At 53.8% G+C, this 19,857-nt stretch overlaps 1 protein-coding gene across 1 annotated transcript in view; it reads right to left on the bottom strand.

The window, feature by feature from the left end:
- Window positions 1–17,853, bottom strand: part of TBX21 (T-box transcription factor 21) — a 33,163-nt gene extending 15,310 nt beyond the window's left edge. The window contains exon 1 of the mRNA XM_038385655.2: window positions 17,182–17,853. Coding sequence (XP_038241583.1) covers window positions 17,182–17,765 — 584 coding nt within the window. The 5' untranslated portion in view covers window positions 17,766–17,853. The remainder of the gene's footprint in view (window positions 1–17,181) is intronic.
- Between the last annotated feature and the right edge of the window lie 2,004 nt (window positions 17,854–19,857).

Here is a 19,857-nt window from a genome sequence, read left to right on the forward strand (position 1 = left end):
ACGCACAGTCAACCTGTGGAACTCATTGCCAGGGGATGTGGTGAAGTCCAAGACAATAACTGGGTTCAAAAAAAAAAAAAAAAGTTAGATAAGTTCCTGGAGGACAGGTCCATCAATGGCGATTAGCCAGGATGATCAGGGACACAGCCCCATGCTCTGGGTGTCCCTAATCCTCTGAGTGCCAGAAGCTAGGACTGGATGACAGGGATGGATCACTCGATCATTGCCCTCTTCTGTTTGTTTCCTTTGAAGCGTCTGGCACCGGCCACTGTCAGAATGCAGGACAGTAGGCTAGATGGACCATTGGTCTGACCCAGCATGGCCATTCTTCTGTTCTAATAGTCAGTGGGTTACAGGGCTCAATTCTCCTCCCACTTAACCCAGGTTCACACTGGTGTAACTCAGCTGACCTCATTGGCTTTACTCTGGATGAACACCAGTGGGAGTGCACAGAGCATCAGGCCCCTCAGCATGCAAATTGGTGTGAGATCACAGTTGCTTCCCCCGTTGCTTAGGTCATGGTTGACTCTAGCCCACTGGGGCTGGCGGAAATGTGTCCCAGCTGCAGGCTGTTTCCATGGGCACGTGGAATCGTTCCCCATGACCACACCCCCAGGTACAACCCTCCTCACTCATTCCACCTCACGCCGACAGCAGTAGTGCAGTGTCAGGGAGTCGCTCCCCGTGGGCCCTGCAGCTTTTCAAACTTCCTCCTGGGGCTGATGGTTTGGTTGTTTTTCCACTGAGCTTCTCTTTTGCTTTTTTAATTGCACATCGGGGCGGCAGCAAACAGAGCGTAACAGACCACACACACACACACACACAAACTACCACCTCCCATTGGCACTGACCGACGATGCCGCCGAACAATTTGGTGAAACTGACACAAGCTGTGAACGGTTCTCACTTGCGCGTTTTGGCCCCGAGACTTTCAGCTGAAAATTTTCGCCCACCTCTAATGAAAACCCTCTTCCGGCCGGATCCTCAGCTGGTGTCTATCGACCTAATGCTACTGACGTCAGAGGGGCTTCGCTGATTTACAGCAGCTGGGGAGCCGGGCTGCGGAAGGAAGACGCTGGGCCGGATTCTGCGCCACATCACGGCGGCGGAACAGAGAGCCAGCCCAGTCGGCTCGATCGTTCAACGTGCTTCTCCTAACCCAGATACCGCAGGTGAAGCAACATCGGGGATTGTCCCCAGCTACAGAGCGCTGGCTGGCCAATCTAAGGCACATGGATTGGTGTGACCAAGCTGTTCTTAAAGGTTGTGTTCTTTTAAACAACTGTGCGGAATTTCCTGAACACACTGATTTCAGCAGGTTTCCACCCCTTCCCCTTATCTTTCCTTTGAGGATCTTAAAGCACTTTGCAAAAACCAATGTATGAAAGCTCACAATCTCCCCCCAGGAGGTGGGCCATCCCCATTTAAAGATGGAGAAACTGAAGCGTGGTGTCTTGGCCCCAAGATCACAGAGAAAGAGCTGGGGATAGAACCCAGGAGTCCTGCCTCAGGCCTCTCACGCCGACCACAGCCGGAAATAGAATCCGCCCTCCGGCCTGTCTGTGACCACCAGCCCCCCCAGCCCAAGGAATAGAAGCCAGGAGTCCCATGTTGTGGGTCTCCCCTGCTCTCACCACTAGACCACATGAGCATGTCCACAAACAAAAATTCCTTCTTCCCTTCACAGAAGGGTGACCACCCGGAGGGGATCACATGGAACACCGGTGGAGGCAGGGGATACACACGCAGAGCTGTGCCAGGCAGAGAACATCTGCAAAGCTCTCGCCAAACCAGTGCGGCACCAGGACCCACCCTCTGGCTGAGGGTTCAAATGTAACACACGTCTCCCAGCCGAGCCACAGTCTGAGCGGCCGACCTCAGCCTGGCTTGGTCAGTAACAGCTCAGGGAGGGGGGGGAGGAGCTGGAGTGCTGTGGCAGGGAGTTTACAAGGGCATAGATTCTGTTCAGACCAGACCACCTGTTTCCTCCCTTGTAAGGAACGCCAGCGACAGCCCTGGAGTCCCACTGAGTTACCTCAGTTGAGTTCCTGGATCCCTTGGAGTTTAAGAAGCCCTAGCAGGATCTGTCTAGTATCTGCTCGTTGCTACGCATTACAGGGCCTGATATCGCTGGTAACCTCCCCACATGCACACGCTTCACTGATTTCAGTGGGAGGTTTGGCCCTGATGGATTTATTGGTAGTAAAGTAATAAGGCATTGTGGGCATGAGCGATAAAATCCAATCCCAGGGTAGGATCCAAATGTGTCCAAGGCTGGTTGGGATTAAAGGGGAGAAATCTGGGGGGGGGATCTCTAAAAACAACTCAAGAATGTTCTCAAATTGGGCAGCCCAAACTGGAGTCAATCCATAGTCGATGCCACAGCATCCAGCACGGATCCCTGAGCCCTTTACAGACTGATAGAAAAAGATTCCCCTTACCCACCATTGGAATGCAACCACCTCTGCGGGGGGAGCTCAGCAGCTGTGTAAGGGTTTGATCCAAAGCCAATGGAAATAGTTCAACAGGCCATAATAGCACCCAATAATGCTGCACAGTGGTTTCGGATAGGAAGCGAAGTGCCACAGAGCTTGAAGAAATGTTTGCTCATACAGCCAGATGGGCCGTTTTTAAATTCTGGAGCAGAGCAGAGGGGAGATTTTAGGTGGTTTTAGACCATTTTTTTTTAAGCACTAGTTAAAAATAATCCGCTGGTCTGGTGACATTGTGGGAGATGTTAGAGGCAGGTTTTCTCCCCACAGGGTTGGCTGGGGCCTTATGCAAACGTGTGCGCTTGAAAGCAGAAACTCGGTCTCTGATTTTTAAACTCAATGGTCCAGACTCTCATCTGGTGGAAACGAACGCAACTCCACTGGTTTCAAAGAAGCCACAGCGATTTACACGCAGTGAGAACTTGGCTCCTGTTTGATAGCGTTTTCTATCCACTTTCCGCTGGTGTAAATGGAGGGCTGGGGGAACCTGCCCCACACTCCCTACTGAAGTCAATAGAGTTAGGATAAATCTGGAGTATTGCCGTAGTGAGCCAGGATGGCTATTTTAACCTAGGCCTTTCCTATTTATATGTCTCCTCCTGCATGTGGCTGCATCTAGACTGCTGGATTGCCCCATCCCTGTGCACTGTGTCAGCAGGGGACGCGGCAGGATCAGGCCCCCCCCCCCCCACGGATTGACTCAGCAGGAGACACGACGGTTGCCTGATGGTGCGAGACTCTGAGTTCTTCGCCTGCCTAGCGCAAAGTCAGATTCTTAGGTGACAGCCGTCCCGCCTCAGGGCACGACTCCAGTACCAGCCCTTGGGGACCGGGCTGTGATGAGCTACCGAAAGCAACAGGAAGCAATTGCTGAAGTTAAATCTAAACATTCCTGACAGCCACGTGGCCCTGCCCTGCATGTAACGCAATGAGCTAGTGCAGAGGTGGGCGAACTACGACTCGCGGGCCACATCCGGACCGCGGGACCACCCTGCCCAGCCCCTGAGCTCCCGGCCGGGGAGGCTAGCTCCCCGGCCCCTCCCTCAGCAGCTACGCCGCCGCGCACGACTTGTGCCTGCCCACCTCCCACGCTTTCCAATAAGATAAGGGGCAGAAGGTCCCGGGGGGGTGGTCAGGGAACAGGGTGGTTGGATGGGGCGGAGGTTCTGGGAGGGGGGGCAGTCAGGGAACAGGGAGTGGGGGGTTGGATGGGTCAGGGGCTCGGGGGGGGGGCTGTCAGGGGGCAAGGGTGTGGATAGGGGTCGGGGTAGTCAGGGGACAAGGAGCGGGGCAGGGGTTGGATGGGGGGTGGTCCCAGGAGGGGTGGTTAGGAAAGGGAGGTCCCGGGAGGGGGCTGTCAGGGGACAAGGAGCAGGGGGGTTGGATGGGACAGGAGTTCTGAGGGGGGCAGGAAGTGGGAGGGGGCGGATAGGGGGCGGGGGCCAGCCTGTTTGGGGAGGCACAGCCTTCCCTACGCAGCCCTCCATACAGTTTTGCAACCCCAACGTGGCCCTCCGGCCAAAAAGTTTGCCCACCCCGATCTAATGGCTAAAGCGCTACCTGGCGATTCTGCAGATGTGGGTTCTAATCCCCTTCCTGGCAACAAGGCTTGGGCAAACCATTATTCTGAGGCTTTATTTCCCCTCTTGTCTATTTATGCTCCATGCTCTTTTAGGGCTGAGCACAAGGAGGCCTCTTTGGAGCGAGGCTGGCACGAGAACGTCTCATCTATGTTTCAGGCTCTCTTCTAGCAAGGGAGATTCTCCTTTAGCTCAGAACCACTGGCGGATCTGCCAGGCCACTCCACATGGCCATAGGACGCAGCGCGGCCTTGCCTGTGAAATCCTACTTGACCTCCTGTTTGTTACACTAGAATACAGGTTCCGGGCCCTTGTTTGCTGCATATGAATGTAACCCAACCAAGCACGTCGCTCTCTGCCCCATATAGCGGGACTGAACCCCATGGTGGTCCAGGAGGCACCTGCAAACGGCTGGTGGCCTAAGTCGGACAACAGAGACTCGGGCTTTTCTATCGAGGGGGTCGATCCCAGCTGCTGAAAAACCTTCCAGGGGTATGGGAGGGTAAAATACCCCGTGTCCTCACCAGGGCCCCACCCAGAGAGAATTCCCTTGTTTTCCCGCAGCATGGCCGCAGGGGTGTGGAGAAGCCTGACCCCTAGTGGGTGCCCTTGAGGGATGCAACCTAACAGTGTCTCCTCCCAGCCCCTATTGAGAGCAGTTCCTATTTATTTGCGGCCGGTCCCTATGGCAATGGATGAACTGCATCAGTGAGGACCGGCCTGGAGAAAGAAGAAGAGCTAAAGGAAATCTCCGGAGAGATGAGAACTTCTCACAGAGACCCTGGGAGCTGGGCGGGGGTCGGATCTTGCCCCAGCTCCAGCTGCCTCTGTGGCCCAATTCCGATCTCATGGCACCGGCTGGCCCCAATTCAGTGCAGCACGTGCTTCACGTTAAACACACACCTTGTCATTACGCTCTCTTCCGGCCTGGCTCCATTTGGAGGAGGGGGCTCTTCCCCTCACCTGCCATGGGGTGATTCCGGCTCCTGAAAACTTTCTGGTCAGAGACTCCTCTGGAGAAACTCCTCTCCTGTTCTTGGACCTTCTTCCCAGCCTTCACCCACCCCCTCCCATCCCTGGTGCCTCCTCTTCCTCCCAAAACACAGTTGTCTGCCCCTCCCCGTCTGCACCCCAGTCTGGGGAGCTAGGAGCCAACTCCCTGAATCCGCAGGCTTTTCACACCCCACAAGGGCAGACCTTGTGGTCACAAGGCTTTTAATCCCAGAGGTGTCAGAAGATCAGGCCAAATCCAGATCCCAGAGCACATGAGCAGGGGGAGGGGGCCTGGGAGCCATTCACCCCTCATTAAACATGTCTTTCACCTTGCTCCTGAACCTCTTCCTTCATCAGCTCCGTCTCCACCTCAGCTCATCTGAGCGGGAACCTTCCTTCCCTTGTGGCCACTTGGCCCTGACCCTCTTGGAAATGGATTCCCAACTCAGGACTGGTCTCCGCTGCATTACCCCAGAGCACAGTCCCACCCTACATGGCTGTAGGACCTCCACCTCCCCCAGCGGTGGTAGCATGGTCGACAGAAGCATCCCTCCCAAGCCCAGCCATATCTACACCAGAGGCTAGGTCAGCTGAGCTCTCGGGGGTGTGAATTTTTCACACCCAAGAGCCATGGCTATGTTGATGGAGATTTTTAGGGTCGTCCAGACTGCCGCTGCCCCAGTGGAAATCGGGTATGGCCCCCCCATCTTCAATGGATGCAGAGTTCCAATCTCCTCCCTCCAAGATCGGGAACAGCGCCACTGATTTTGAAAGACTAAATTTCCCACCCCCTCACTTATCCACTGGCTCCGGATTTAGGCCGGTGTCGCTGAGATCAGACTCTGGCCCTTCAATGCAGTGATGTCCACTGCCACTCTCAGAGTTGGGGTTGATTCCCCCCCGGCTCCAAATCCCTCCACCCCTGACTTCTCTCTCTCTCCATGCAAGACCCCAGCCCTGGCCAAACCCCAACACCTGCTTCCTCCACTCCTGCCCTGGTGCCTCTGGCAGAAACTCCGTGATCGTGTGGACCTTCCTCCACCACGATGCCATCCTCTCCTCCCTCATGCCCTCTCCCTACCAAGCAACCTTGCCTCTCCAACCCAGCCGATTCCCATGCCCCCAATCCCAGCTGTTTGGACTCCCTCCTCAAACCATCCCCCTGTCCTAACCCTTCCACTTCTCCCGCTTCATAGGATCTCCCCATTTTCTCCCTGCCAGCCAGGCCCCAAAACACAGCCCTCTTTCCAGACCCTCCCATCCAGGCTAGGTCTAAATCTTGCCAATTCTTTCAGCAGAACCTCTCTAAGGGCTAGTCTATGCTGGAAGTGCTGCAGAGCTCTCCCGCCGGCATCATAAAACCAGCCTCCGCGAGAGGCAGCAGCTCTGTTGTCGGGAGACGCTTTCCTGCCGGCACAGCGCTGTTCACACCCATGCAACTTACGTCGCACAAGGGGATGGCTTATTCACGGACCCCTGAGCAGCGTAAGTTACAGCGCCATAAGTGGTAGTGTACACCCGGCCTGGTTTACACCACATAACCACGTCAATCAGGGGTGTGAAAAATCCACACCCCGAGTGAGGCAGTTATACCGACCTAATCCCCCGTGTAGACGGCGCTGGGTTGACGGGAGGGCTTCTCCCCCGACTCTCAGGGAGGTGGATTGACAACGCTGACAGGAGAAGCCACGGCCTGGCCTCTCCATCCGTGCAGCTAAAACTCTCACCATCTCGTGGTCCCGACCAATGCAGTCTTGCCCTGTGCCGCCCCATTCAGACTGCTGCTGCTAAGAACATCATTGGTCACCCCACCACTCTCTCTGGATCTCTCCCCTGGCTCCCCCTTTCTCCAGCACTTCAAACGCGAGCGATTTGCCTTCACTTTCAATGCTTATCAACTCCCCGCAGGGGGTGCCAGCCCCACTTGTTACATTTTCAACAAGCCCCTCTGTGCTCTCTCCCCTCTAAACATCCCCAATCCCACCTCCATGGCCATCTTCCTGGTGGCCTTTACTCTGCTAATGAAGTGGAATTTTGTTCTCCTGCAATTCCCTCAACTCTCTCCTTTGCCTTGATCCTACAAAAAAACGGCGTGGCAGCTGGTGCCGGTCCCGGCCCCAGCCCATTGTTCCCTCATACCCCCCCATCTGCATCCAGCCGCTGTCTCTTGGACCATCTTTTTGTTCTGTGTTGGTGAAGCACCTGGCACAATGGGGCTCTGATCCTCCGTGGGGGCTCTGCCACCTCCCATCCCCCGGAGGCTATCGTCCTACAAACACCATCCAGCCCTCGTCTCAGCTGAGGCCTCTGGACGCTACAACCACTGGTGTAAATCAAAGCAGCTTCATTGATTTCCACAGAGCTAGGCCGATTTACACCAGCTGGGGATCTGGCCCAGATGACAATAGATTCCCTAAACCAGAATGAACCAGAGTGGATTAAAGGGACTGGACCGGGTTTAAATTATTGGCAGCACTTCGGGGCTGGGTTTGGGGATGTGCCACCCGGCGCTGATTTGGATCATGTACTGGGCGGGGGGGAGAATGAGGGGGTTGGGGAAGGAGCATGTGCGCTGGAGATAAAAGTCCCACTGCGCTGTAATGTTGCATTAGCATCAGCAGGAGCTATGAGCGTGCAGGGACCGGCCCCCCGTTCTCAGCGTCTTCTGCTTTTCCCTAAGGGGATCGGAGCAGGGTCAGGGGGAAAAAAAAATTAACTGGCCCTGAGAACTGAGCATCTTCTGGCAACTGAGTCACAGCTCAGCCCACCTTCCGCCTTGCTGGGAGGCGGGGGCGGGTTAGTGTGCAGGAGGGACCCCATGTGGACGCGCCTCGGGGAAGAGGCAGAGAGATTGTCATGCAGCGGACACCTCCGAGAGAAGCCCCCCTGGATCCAGCTCATGAGAATGTCCCGACACCTCAAAAGGACGGACAGGCCGGCTCATAGAGCACAAGAGGGGGAGTTTGGAACGTGGCCTCTCTTCTTGTGGATCCCAATCTCACCCCAACTTCAGTGGGAATTCTGGGGGCAGGAGGAGGCTCAGCCAGGTGATAAGGCTCATTCTCCTCCTTAGATCTCATCCATGTTATAACTAACATGCTAAGGGCCAGATCCTCAGCTGGTGTAAATCCACTGACTTCAGAGCAAGGCTTATTTACACCTCACCCACTGGGGAGCTGGCCTTCAGGCCATGTGGTTCCCTCCCCCCATACCAGTCTGCTACTGAAAAAGAAAATCATCCGTCATGCTGGGGCGCCAGCCAGCCATGTGATTTCTGCTTGGTCAGAGCAGCCCACGGGTCCTGGGCCAGAGCTATGTCCTTGCCCCCCATGTTCACGCAAGACCATACTGCTGTCAAGCTTCTGGGAACAGGGGTCCATCCCCTCCTCTGATCAGAGACCACCTTCGAGATCCAGATTACCAGCACTGGGGCTTCCCTTTTCTTTTAGCTTCTTTCCTCCCGTGGAAGGAGAATTTTTGTTTGTTTTCCAGCTAGGTCTGAGCCCAAACCTTCCTCTCCGAAGAGTCCCAAGCTTTGGGGCAGACCAGATCCCATCCCCCGTATATAGTTTAAATGCTTGCTTGCCAGGACATCACTGTGTTCATTCACTATTCGTCATGTAGCAGCAACTAGGCACCCTAGTGATGGACCAGGACCCCCTCACTGCTAGGCGCTGTACAAACACAGACCCAAAAGATGGTCCCTGCCTCCTACAGCTTACGATTGATGGGCTCATACTCATTTTAAAGTCATTGTCCTAAAAATTCTCCAGTGGGCCCCAGAGGGAGGGCTCCATAAAACAAATATAATAAATAAAAACCTATCTGTGAAACAAAGGCAGGATCCAGCTCATGTTCTGTTCCACCAGTTCTCATGGGTAGGGTGGGTTGGCTTCTTTGTGGGAAGAGGAGTTGCCCGAAGTTCAGTGTAAATAAAAAATTTTAATACAAGAATGAGAGGACTCAAAAATGGTTCTTTTGTGACTGAAGGGACACAATGCTGGGAGGCCTCAATTCAGCAAAGCACTTGAGCACCTGCTTAAAGTTAAGCGGCCGCTTTGAAGTCGCCTTGAGCTGAAGATCTCTGCTGAATCAAAGCCCTCACCAGGACAACACATAGTGCAGTAAAGGCAGGCACAATCAGCACTGTAAGAAACTGGCATCACCAGAGCAGACCAGACCCCGGATCCAATTCGTCAGGCTCAGAGACCCAATCTACACGGCCATCAGAGGTGTGATTGCAGCGCATGACCACACCCGAGTTCACTTGGATCTTAGGCAGCAACAGCAGTGAAGCTGCACAGACTAGCCACCCAAGGGTCCCGAGGGAGTTTGTACAGCCCGCACTGCTCCGATCTCAAAGATAGCTGGATTAAAGCTAACTCAGGTGTGTCTCCATATGCTGTTATCACACCTCTGACCGCTGAATGGCCAATGAAGATGCAAGAAACCCACACAATAATTTAGGCAGGGCTCTGCTAATATGGTGATGGGTGCTATGGGGAAAGAGTGAAGAAGAAATTGAGCAGGTTATTCAATATCTATTTCCAGTGTTTAATGAGCCCTTAAATACGAAGAATTTAAAGCACTTACACTACGTTTAGCCTACCTAACAAACTGTAGGCATTCGCCGGGTTGTTAGTTTTGCCGTTATTGCATTGATCTCACCACGCTTCGCTGTCTGTACGACAAGCAACTACAGAAACATTCCCATAAACGGGCCAGGTTATCTGCTGAGCATAAGTGGCACAGCTGCATGGACCGCCATGGAGAGAAGTCAATTTACGCCAGCTCAGAATCTCGCCCAGCTGTACCGGCCCCCGAAACATTTATAAATATATTTCAGATTTAAGCAAGTTTCGGGCGCGTGGGGGTTTTGATGTGGTTGGAATTTTAATCTGTTACTGTGCAGGGGACCGTTTTATCTCTGGCGGCAAATATCATGTAGAACATCGAAAGAGGAATGCTTTAAGACCCTACATTCTAGCATCTGCCTGAGGATTGATATATAGAAAAAACCCTGGTTTAAGCAACCAGCAAGGACCGGCCACCTCTTGGAAGCCAGGGCCATATTGTCTCAGTATCAAGGTAGTGCCTTGGGGATGCACTACACAGATTTTGTACTGATACCACTATGTCAGTTACGGGGCTGGTTTTTTTTAATTGATCAAGTTATACCAGTACATGCCCTGACCTCTGCCCCCCACCCCCGACACTGGCATCCCATATGGAACTTGTTATACTGGTATAAAGCACCTTTCTATTGGTATAACTGCATCTGCACTAGGGGGCTTGTATGTATTTAACTACACTGCTTTTGCGTTTAGACTGCCCTTGAGGTGTCAAACAGATCTGTGCTCCATTGTGCTAGGCACTATACAAACGCATACAGTCCCTTCCCCAAAGAGCTTGGTTTTCAGAAGGGGTGAAATCCTGGCCTTACTGCTGTCAATGAGTGTTCTGCCGTTGATTTCAATTGAGACAAGCTGTCACCTCATCAATTTTAAAATGTCACATTTGATTTCAAGTGTTGCTGCAGCCGTGGTGGGCTCTCTAATATCCTTGGACAAGGTAGGTGAGGTAGTATCTTTGATCAGACCAGCTTCTGGTGGTGAGAAGGACAAGCTTTCAAGATTCGTAGAGCTGAAGAAGAGCTGTGTGTCTGTGGAGCTGAAAAGTGTGTCTCTTTCACCAATGGAAGTTGGTCCAATAAAAGATATTACCCTCCCTCACCATGTCTCTCTAACATCTGATTTAAAAACAAACTAATATTGTTACAAGCAACCTCTAAGGTTGATGAGGTTAATGAGCGGAAGTGGAGAGAGGGGAAAAAAACAAAACATTTTTCTATACGTTTTTCCACATTGTTTACTTTGTACATTTGATAGCACTCTGTGTCTTGTCAGTTTCACCATTTCCTCTGTTATAGTCAATTTCATAGTTTTCCCCTATAGAGTCAATTTCCCCTGATTGTTGGTGTGAGTCTTTACACACATTACAGGGGAAAGAAAATCTCTCTCTCCCCATCCCTCTCTACCTATACACAAGAAAACACGATTGTAAAATACGGTAGGGGGACTCCAGGGTAGGGGTAGGATCTGAAACCACTTTTAAATTATTTTATTTAATTGGACTGGTTTGAGTTGATGGGGGTCTCTCTAAGCAGAACATTCCTGCTTTGATTTTGGTAGGGAATTCTGCTTAAAAATTGACAGCACAACACCATGGGGGTGACGGAGCTACTCTGAGGGCTTGTCTACACTTAAAACGCCTCAGCTATGCCGGACAGGAGATGGGAGGGATTCTCCCAGAGGTGTGGGTAATCCACCTCCCCGAGAGGCAGTAGCTAAGTCAACTGAAGAATTCTTTCATTGATCTAGTGCTGTCTACATGGACACTTCGATTGACTCAGCATGGTACAAGGCTAGGGAATATATGAGCAAGTAACAATGTATTGCAACCTAGACCCAGCTCCCTGAGCAGCTTAGCTGAGTTGATCTAATTTGTAGGCCAGACCTGACATACAGATGAGGACCTGATGCATAGCTTTTACTAAAGGTCAAGCTAAATTGTACTGGGAAGTTTGGGTTTACTTTAAAAGTGCTTGCTTAGGAAAGGAGGTGGCTTATCGCCGCTACTTCTGTAATAAACATGATTCCTCAAGGGGGCGGGGGGGGGGCTCTGTCTAGGTTGCAATATATTGTTACTTGCTCATACATTCCCTAGCCTTGCACCACGCTATCATACCGCTATGCTAAGCACAGGGTGGAGACCACAGGAGTGTGGTTCTGACACAGAAGTGGGAGGAGTGGGCTGGGGTGAGGGCCATGGCTCGCTGCTAAGGATAGAAGATGGAAGGATCCGGGGCGGTGATGAGTCGTGAAGCAGTGACACAGGGAACACGGTGGTAAGTGGGTGCGAGTGGAAGATTATGTAGGTGCTCTGGTGGAAGGATATTTCGGGCCAACTTCAGAAGTGAGTAAGTCTGTCCAGAGGGAGTTGGAGTCCTCTAGCCTGCCTTGCATATCAGTCAGTCAGTCAGTCTAAGGGAATCTAAGAGCACCTAAGCCACCCACGCATAGGCCTTGCATCTGAATCTGCCCTGTTACCAGGAATGTCCTAGTGATTTGGGTGGAAGGGTCCAGGATAGAGGGGTGGGTGCAAGCGTGTGGAAATCAGTAGCATGGTGCTGAGGTGGGGCTCCCATGGGGGGCCTTATTTACAAACACAGAGCCACAAAGCCTTGTGGCGGGTGTGTATGTGTTTCAGGTTCACAGTGGGGTCAGCACTTAATGCGCGTAAAATTTGCACCAGCTGACGATCTGATTTTCCCACTCCGCAAAGCATCCTCCCGCCATCTTGCCTGCTGGAGGAATGAGCTTTAGAAGGGGATAGTCCAGGGTTCTAACCCTAGGTCTGCCGAGTCCCTGTCTGGTTGGGACAGCACCAACTTCCTGGTCTGTAAAATGGGGATGAGTCTACAGTCCCCACCGCACTGCTATGAGGACTTCTCTCATAATGGACCAGCTTCACAACAGCTAAGTTTGATCGTTAATGGGTTTGCTGAACCCCAACCTCCCGCCCCCCAAGCCCCTTTTCCATCTCCTGAGCACACCACAGAACACAGCCCCCCTTGCTCCCTCTGGTTAAAAAACCCCCGCCGTGGAGGGGCGGCGGGTGGGCTGCTGATTTCCTGAGTCGACTTGTCTCCCAATGAAAAGCCTGCCGCTGAGTCTGAGCTGATGAAAGGGCGCAGAGCCACAATAACCACGGCCATGCAAGAGTCAGGGAGGGATCGTCAAAACGAGATGCTGCTGCTCACCTCCCCCAACCCCAGCTCGCTAACACCAACAAGGGAAAGAAAAGCTCTTTGCAGAGTAACATTGCACCAGGCAAGCCCGGCTGACTTCAGTGGCGTGTGCGCCCCATTTTACACTGGGGGAGTGAATCAGGTCTATTGATTCCAAGGAGAGTTTAGCCTCAGGGCCAGTCTATCTTTGGATTTACTTTGCACCGGGCCTGTGCATCCATGCAAGTTGGTGCTTACTCCAGTGCAACCCACCCTGGTAAACTGTACTAGTGTAAGTGCAGTTTTGCACCATCACATTAGGAGGGTTGCACTGGTGCCCCTGCCTCCGGGGAGTTACGTCAACATAAGTTTTTCCAGTTTAGACAAGCCCACAGCAAATAAAACTAAGGAAGGGGTCTCCAGCTTTGGCTGTCAGATTGCAGTTGTGTTCTCATGCGGTAGAGCACACTGTAGAAGTAACAGGGACTGTCTCACGCCCTGTGGAAGGATGGGTCTGGCACCAGATTTGTCCCAGACGCCTGTTGAAAAGAAAATTACTGCAGCGATGGGTCAACCCATGCTGGCAACACTCCAAGGAGCCGGGTTTGGGACAGAGGCCAGGTTCCCTCAAAGGTATTTAGGCACCTAACTCTCGCTGATTTCAACAGGCATCTAAACATCGAGGCCTGATCCATGTTCAATGAAACCATGGCTCCAGCAGATGCCAGATCAGCCCCTTGAACTGTAGTGTGTGTGAGCAAGAGACAGATGGGTCCAAATGATTTCCCAGAGCACCTGCTGCCAGTGGGGTGCAGCTGCTCCAGCACTTTCACCTTCCAACACACACAGTTCCTGTGGGCCATTCGGAGATGATTTAAGTATCTTCCAAAAGTGAAGGAGATAACTGGTAAGCACCCCAATTCAGGGTGAGCGCACACACACTCTCTGCAGGAGTTACCCCAAATTCAGCGGTCTTAGTCAATGTAAGACCATGAGTGCAGAATACTGTAGCGCTTTCTCATAAGGGCATGACCTGCCTCGGCAGAAGTCTGCATTCAAAGACAGCCACACTCCATGCCCAGCCTGACTTGTTTCATGGTTGTATTTGGGCAACAGCTGATTTCAAGGAGCAGCCCGTGGGACACTCAGGTTGGATCCACGGGGAACCCCACAAATTCAAGCCTAGCTGAGTGACTGTCATGAAACACCAAGCAGATCCCTCTCTTCCTCCCCAAAATTCGTAGCGCTGGGGAGGTAATGGGCTTCCCTTCACTCTAAAACCCCAGTGGAACCTGATTCTTTGCTATTCAGATTGCAATCAGCCCAATGGTGGGTGGATCTCAATTTGGCAGTATCCAGATGAAAGGGGCCTGACTTTCAGTCAGCACAGAGCCAACCCCAGCTCCAAGAGAATGAAGCCCCCTTTCAAGGGTCGCAAGTGAGGCACACAAAATCTTTAGCCGCTTTCGAAAATCCTGGTCTACCCATTCACACAGCACTGTTACAGAAGAAGGATTTCAAAGCACTATCAAAACCAACCAGCTTCACAGACTAGGTGCTGTGATCCTGCTCCCACTGAAGTCAATGGCAATCTAGTGCCAGGGCAGCAGGACTGGGCCCTCTCTACATGTGAATCATTTTAAGCCCCTCTGGAATGCAGCCACCTCTGGGCAGCATTTGTTTAAACACCCCACAGCAACAGATTAATTTAACTCATCATACTCGATTTAGTGAAAGGCTCAGAGGAGCGGAATTAACTACGTGAATGCATCCAATGTGCAATTAAAACTCATTTGGAAGGGGTTTACTTCTGGGTTCAGGGGAAAGAGGAAGCTATTTCTTCTGGTGATATTTTAGTAGGTTTCTATATGACCCCAGCAGTGGAAAAAAAAATCTCAGATGCTGAAAACCTATCATCAATTATGTTCCACCCCCAATCTGAATTTAAATTTCCAGAGGAACCGAGTTACTGGGGTTTGCAGGCAGAGAAAGGAATTGAGAGAGTACTAGCCAGGGTTTTTCTAGCTCCAGGTGCTTTTGGATATATCGGGTTGGTATTTTTATTTTTTTTCCTTCCCCTTCCCTTGATAGTGATGGTATGCAACTGAATCGCCCTGAGTGCTTCACAGAGGGCATGCTCCACAGGATCGTAGGCCTGGAAGCCTGCGCGTGGGAAATGAACCGGCCTTAACACGTTTAGACTTTCAACACATTAAGCAGGTTGGTTTCGGCATCAAAGTGACACCGTCTGTCTGGGCCAAAGAAAGAAAGAAAAAACTGATTGGTGCAGAGACTTCCTGGGTGCAAAGCCAAATCCACCAAATCAGGTCTGCGTTTTAGCCATTTCCAAAGCTCTGTTTTGCACTGATTTGCAGGGGCAGCTCCAGCTTTTAAGAAGTTATTGAAAAGCATCTTATAAAATGCATTAACCCCAGCAGAGGACGTGAAGTAAAAGGGGCCAGATCCCCCGCTGGTGCAAATCAGCACGGCCAGAGGGTAGTCGATGGAGCTCGGCTGATTTACACCAGCTGGGGGGGAATCTGGTCCAGCGTGTGTGTGTCCGCCTGTTAAACTGACACTGAAATATGACTGTCTGCTAAGAAGCAGACTGCCGCTTAAAGAACAAATACAACACCGCTCCCAGGCCCCCAACCTGAAGGCGCTGAACACCTTCCAGGACTAGGCCCTGATTTGTAGCACCTCTTCCCTGCAGAAGTAACACAGGCAGACTGTGATCTGTGATGGCATTGTAAGCACACACAGCCCGAGGTGAAACATGCCCGACACCTTACAGACCCTACACAGAACATTAGGACTGGAAGGGACCTCCAGAGGCCATCTAGTCCCGTCCCCTGCACACATGGCAGGGTTGTATTATATGAAATCAGAGGCTCTCTTGCCACTGGGCTTCAGAGGCAGGCAGATGGGGCAAAGCGTCCCCATCTGCAGCGTGGGGGAGCCTATGACATGGTGGAGGCTGCTGAGGTGGGATGTTTGTCCAGGGCTTAGTGACGACTGGGCCAAAGGCAGGCATTCATTAGGCCACTTCCTGGCATTTCAGGGTTCAGATTCCCTGCTGGCCCGAGGCCATTGAAGTCAGTGGAGTTACACCACCAGAGCTTTGGGCCCTAGGTGGTCATCATCGTGATCATTAAAGATCCATTTTGAGCTGACAAGGCTGGGTAAGGAGGACATGGTTTTACTGTCCACTAAAAGCCTGGATTCCCGTGCCCCTCACCACGTACTGCCTGGGGACCCCCTGGCACCGATTCAAATGGTTTCTCTCGGCTTGTTGAACTAGCTGGCACACTATCTCAGCGAGCCTGACACAGCCCAGAGGCTCAGACCCTGCCCAGCCATTCTTGGGCAGACTTGGCACCAGGCCCCCAAAGACCCTGAGAGTACCTAGCCCAAGAGAGTGTCCAGCGGGCACCAGAGGCTGAGACCTGCTGGGCACCCAAGCAGAAACACAGGATGTGAGCTGGGAGACCCGCTCAGATGGCCAGCAGTTGGCTTGGAGCCCTCACTGGCGAAAAGACAAGAGATTAGGGAGAGAAAGCCAGTGTGTGTGGAAGATCAAAGTAACTCTACACACCCTTGGCCTTGTCAGGGCCAGATTTTGGTCTCAGTTACACCAGTGAAAACACAGAGCAACCCCCAGGCACTTCGCTTATTACTCGTGTTACTCTAGTAGCTATGAGACTTGGAGCTCAGAAGGCCATCCTGCCCGGCGCTGTACAAACACAGCGCAAGACCCAGGCTTTGCACGGAGGGGCTGAGATCCGGCCCTGGGGCCCGGCTGCTGTCCCTGCGGGGGCGGGTTACGCCCTAGCCGCCGGACCGCTTTGGCATTTCAGTCACCCTGAAGGAATTACCGACCCGGCCGGTGTCAAAGAGCCGAGAGCGCCGAAGACAACTCCCGGCACTCGTCTTTCGCAGACCCCCAGCGAGCCCGCCCCCGCGCCCTACAACCCCTTAGCCCGGTGTCCCACTCAGGCAGGTAGGTGCGGGGCGCACGGGCGGGGATCGGGGAGATCTGGCTCTCTTCAGGGAAGTTTTAGGACTTGGATGGGGGAAGCTAGAAATGGGATCGCGTTAGGGGGAGGCGATGCGGGGGCTCCAGGTCTCCCCCCCCCCCGACCCACACACACAGTAGATTTGGGGGAGTCCCAATCTCCCCATCACCACTACTTCATCAGACTCCCCCCCCCCGCCCTTGTAGGGAAGTACCCGTCCCCCTCCGTCTGTACCAAGCCCAGTTCCCCCCCCCATACACACACACAATCCGGAGGGGCCCAGAGCCCCCCCCCCCCTTCCCCAGCCTCACCTGCCCTGCTTGGTGATGATCATCTCGGTCTGGTGCTTGTGGAACTTGGCCCAGAGCGGGTAGTTGTTGAGCATCACCTGGACCTTGCCGGAGAGCTGGTAGCCCGGCACCGGGTAGAGCGGGCCCCGGGGGAACACGTGCTGCACCGCGCCCGGGTAGCAGCCTTCCCCCGCCGCCGGGCTCGGGTAGAGCTCGCCGCCGCCGGGGTAGAGCTCGCCGGGAGGCAGCGCGAAGCCGTGACTGCCCGGCTGGGCGGCGGCGGGCGGCGGCTGGGGTCCGTAGGCGGCGCAGCTGTTCAGGGCCGGGCTCAGGAAGCGGCCGGTGGCCGTTCGGCCGGTGGCCGGGCTGCTCACCCCGAAGCCCGCGGGGACCATCGGGGCGCTGAAGGGCAGGCTCAGCGGGCAGCTCTCCGGAGCCGGGGCGTCGGGGAAGTAGAAGCGCTCCTGCAAGCCCATCTTCAGCTCGCCGGGCTCCTTGGCCCCCTGCAGATCCAGCGGCTCCTTGGCAAAACTTTGGCTCTCGGTCCCATTCAGCATGGTGAGCGCGGGGCTGCTGGCTCCGGAGGCTGGGTCCAGGGCTCCCATCGACTTGCCAAGCGAGGCGGGGTGGGAGTTGGCAGGGGAGGTAGGTGGGTGGGTGGGTGGGTGTGGGGGGGGAATCAGCCCCCCTCCCCTCCCTCAGCAACTCATCAGGGTTGCGCAAAGAGGGGAAAACCAAACCAAAAAAAAAAAAAAAAGAGCGACCCCCCCCTTCCCCCTCCGCGCACCAAAAATCTTGGCAGCGCTCGCCCCACAAGTCTCAGCCCCACTTCAGGGGCGGCTGAGTCGGTTTCACACGCAGCCCCGGGGCTCCATCGCCGGGCCGGACACGCCAGGAGCAAAGGTAGAAGAAACACCCCCCCCCCGCCCCCAGGTCGGTTTGTACAAAATCCTACTAACTAAAGACCCCAGACAGAGCCCGCTCGCTTCCAGGGGGGCGGGGGGAGTGTCCCCCTCACACCTCCCCTCTTTCCAAGGCTTACGCGCAGGGGAGGGGGGGGGATTTCCCCCCACTCCTGGGAGCTGCCTGGTCTGCCCCACTCCGTCACTCCACCTGCCCCATCCTCTGCCTCTGAGAGCAGCTCAAAGCTCCCTCTTATAAAAAGCAGCCTCGGGACTGGGGCTGCGAAGCTCCGCCTCCTGCTGCCTGCCGGCCACGCCCCCTTGGAGGGGGAGGGGGGTGCCAGAGAGTCGTTCCCTCCCCTCTTTAAAGCGACAGGCACCTCCCATTCTGAAGAGGGAGTTGAGATGGGGGCGGGGGGGGGGGAGGAGGAAAGGACACTGTCCAGCCAGGGTGGGGAGGGATAGCTCAGTGATTGGAGCATTGGCCTGCTAAACCCAGCGTTTTGTGAGTTCAATCCTTGAGGGGGGCCATCTGGGGAGTTGGGGATTGGCCCTGCTTTGAGCAGGGGGTGAGACTAGATGACCTCCTGAGGTCCCTTCCAACCCTGATAGTCTATGAAAGGGGGAACTTAGGGCCCCGATCCTGCCAGCACGGATGCATGTGCTTCACTTTAAGTAGCACAGAAGATCAGGGTTGGAAGGGACCTCAGGAGGTCATCTAGTTCAACCCTTCCCCCCCCCCCCAAGCAGGACCAATCCCCAACTAAATCAGCCCAGCCAGGGCTTTGGAAGGAGGTTCACCACCTCCCTAGGCAGCGTTGTTGTAGCTGGGATGGTCTCAGGATGTCGGCAAGGCCTCACCCCCCTTGTCATGTGCGCCAACTAGGCAGCTGCCTAAGGCTGCAGATTTGGCCCAGCTGCCCCCCCTCCCCCATCATGGCAGGGCAGCTAGGCTAATCACTAAAATTTGGCCCATCCCCCCCTCCATCATGAGGAGTGGGCGGCTGGGGCCAATCTCCAGCCTTAGTCCTGCGGGGAGGTGGAGTTTTGCCCAGGGCAGCAGATTGTCTTGAGCAGCCTCTGGTTCCCATGAAGCCAGTGGAATCACGCTCATGGTTGCAGGGTCAGACGTCACCTAGTAAGGGGTCAGTCCACTGCAGTTGCACCAGATTTGGGTTTGATTCTGTAATCAGGGCTATGCTGTTTAGCCATTGTTATTTCACTTGCTTCAGAATGAGATGGGCACGTCCCAGACTTTATAATCATCAGTTTGCTCCCCCCATTTCCCCTCTTTTGGTTTTCCGATCTCCCCACCCCCAAAAGGCCCTGCCCATTAATGCTTAGAATGTCCTCTGAAATTTTGCAAATGATTGGCTGCAGCATTCAAAAGTTAGCATGTCACAGAGGGATGGAGAAATGCCTTCCTGTTGATTGGAAACCCCTTGCAAGCTCGGCCAGAGGGATATCTTGCCTAACATAGCTATGCTGTCTGTAGTGCAGACAGTCTAACAGAGGTAGGCCCCCAAATCTCATTGGAATTGGGCACCTCATTTTGGAAATCCCAGCCCCTGGCTCCAACCCTGCAAACACTTACCCACGCGCTTTACTTTATGCAGGCAGGTCGATGTCAGTGGCGCCGTCCCTGTGCGCAAAGTTAAGCAACTACAGAAGTATTTGTCAGATCAGGGTCTTGTTTGCTTACTCCAGGATGCAGAGCACCTGTGCTGAGCTCTCGCTGCTTCACAGACCCTACATTTGCATGGATCTGATTGCAGGATCAGGACCCATTCGTTTC

The sequence above is a fragment of the Dermochelys coriacea genome, chromosome 27 (genome assembly GCF_009764565.3).
Source record: "Dermochelys coriacea isolate rDerCor1 chromosome 27, rDerCor1.pri.v4, whole genome shotgun sequence".
Taxonomy (NCBI): Eukaryota; Metazoa; Chordata; order Testudines; family Dermochelyidae; genus Dermochelys; species Dermochelys coriacea.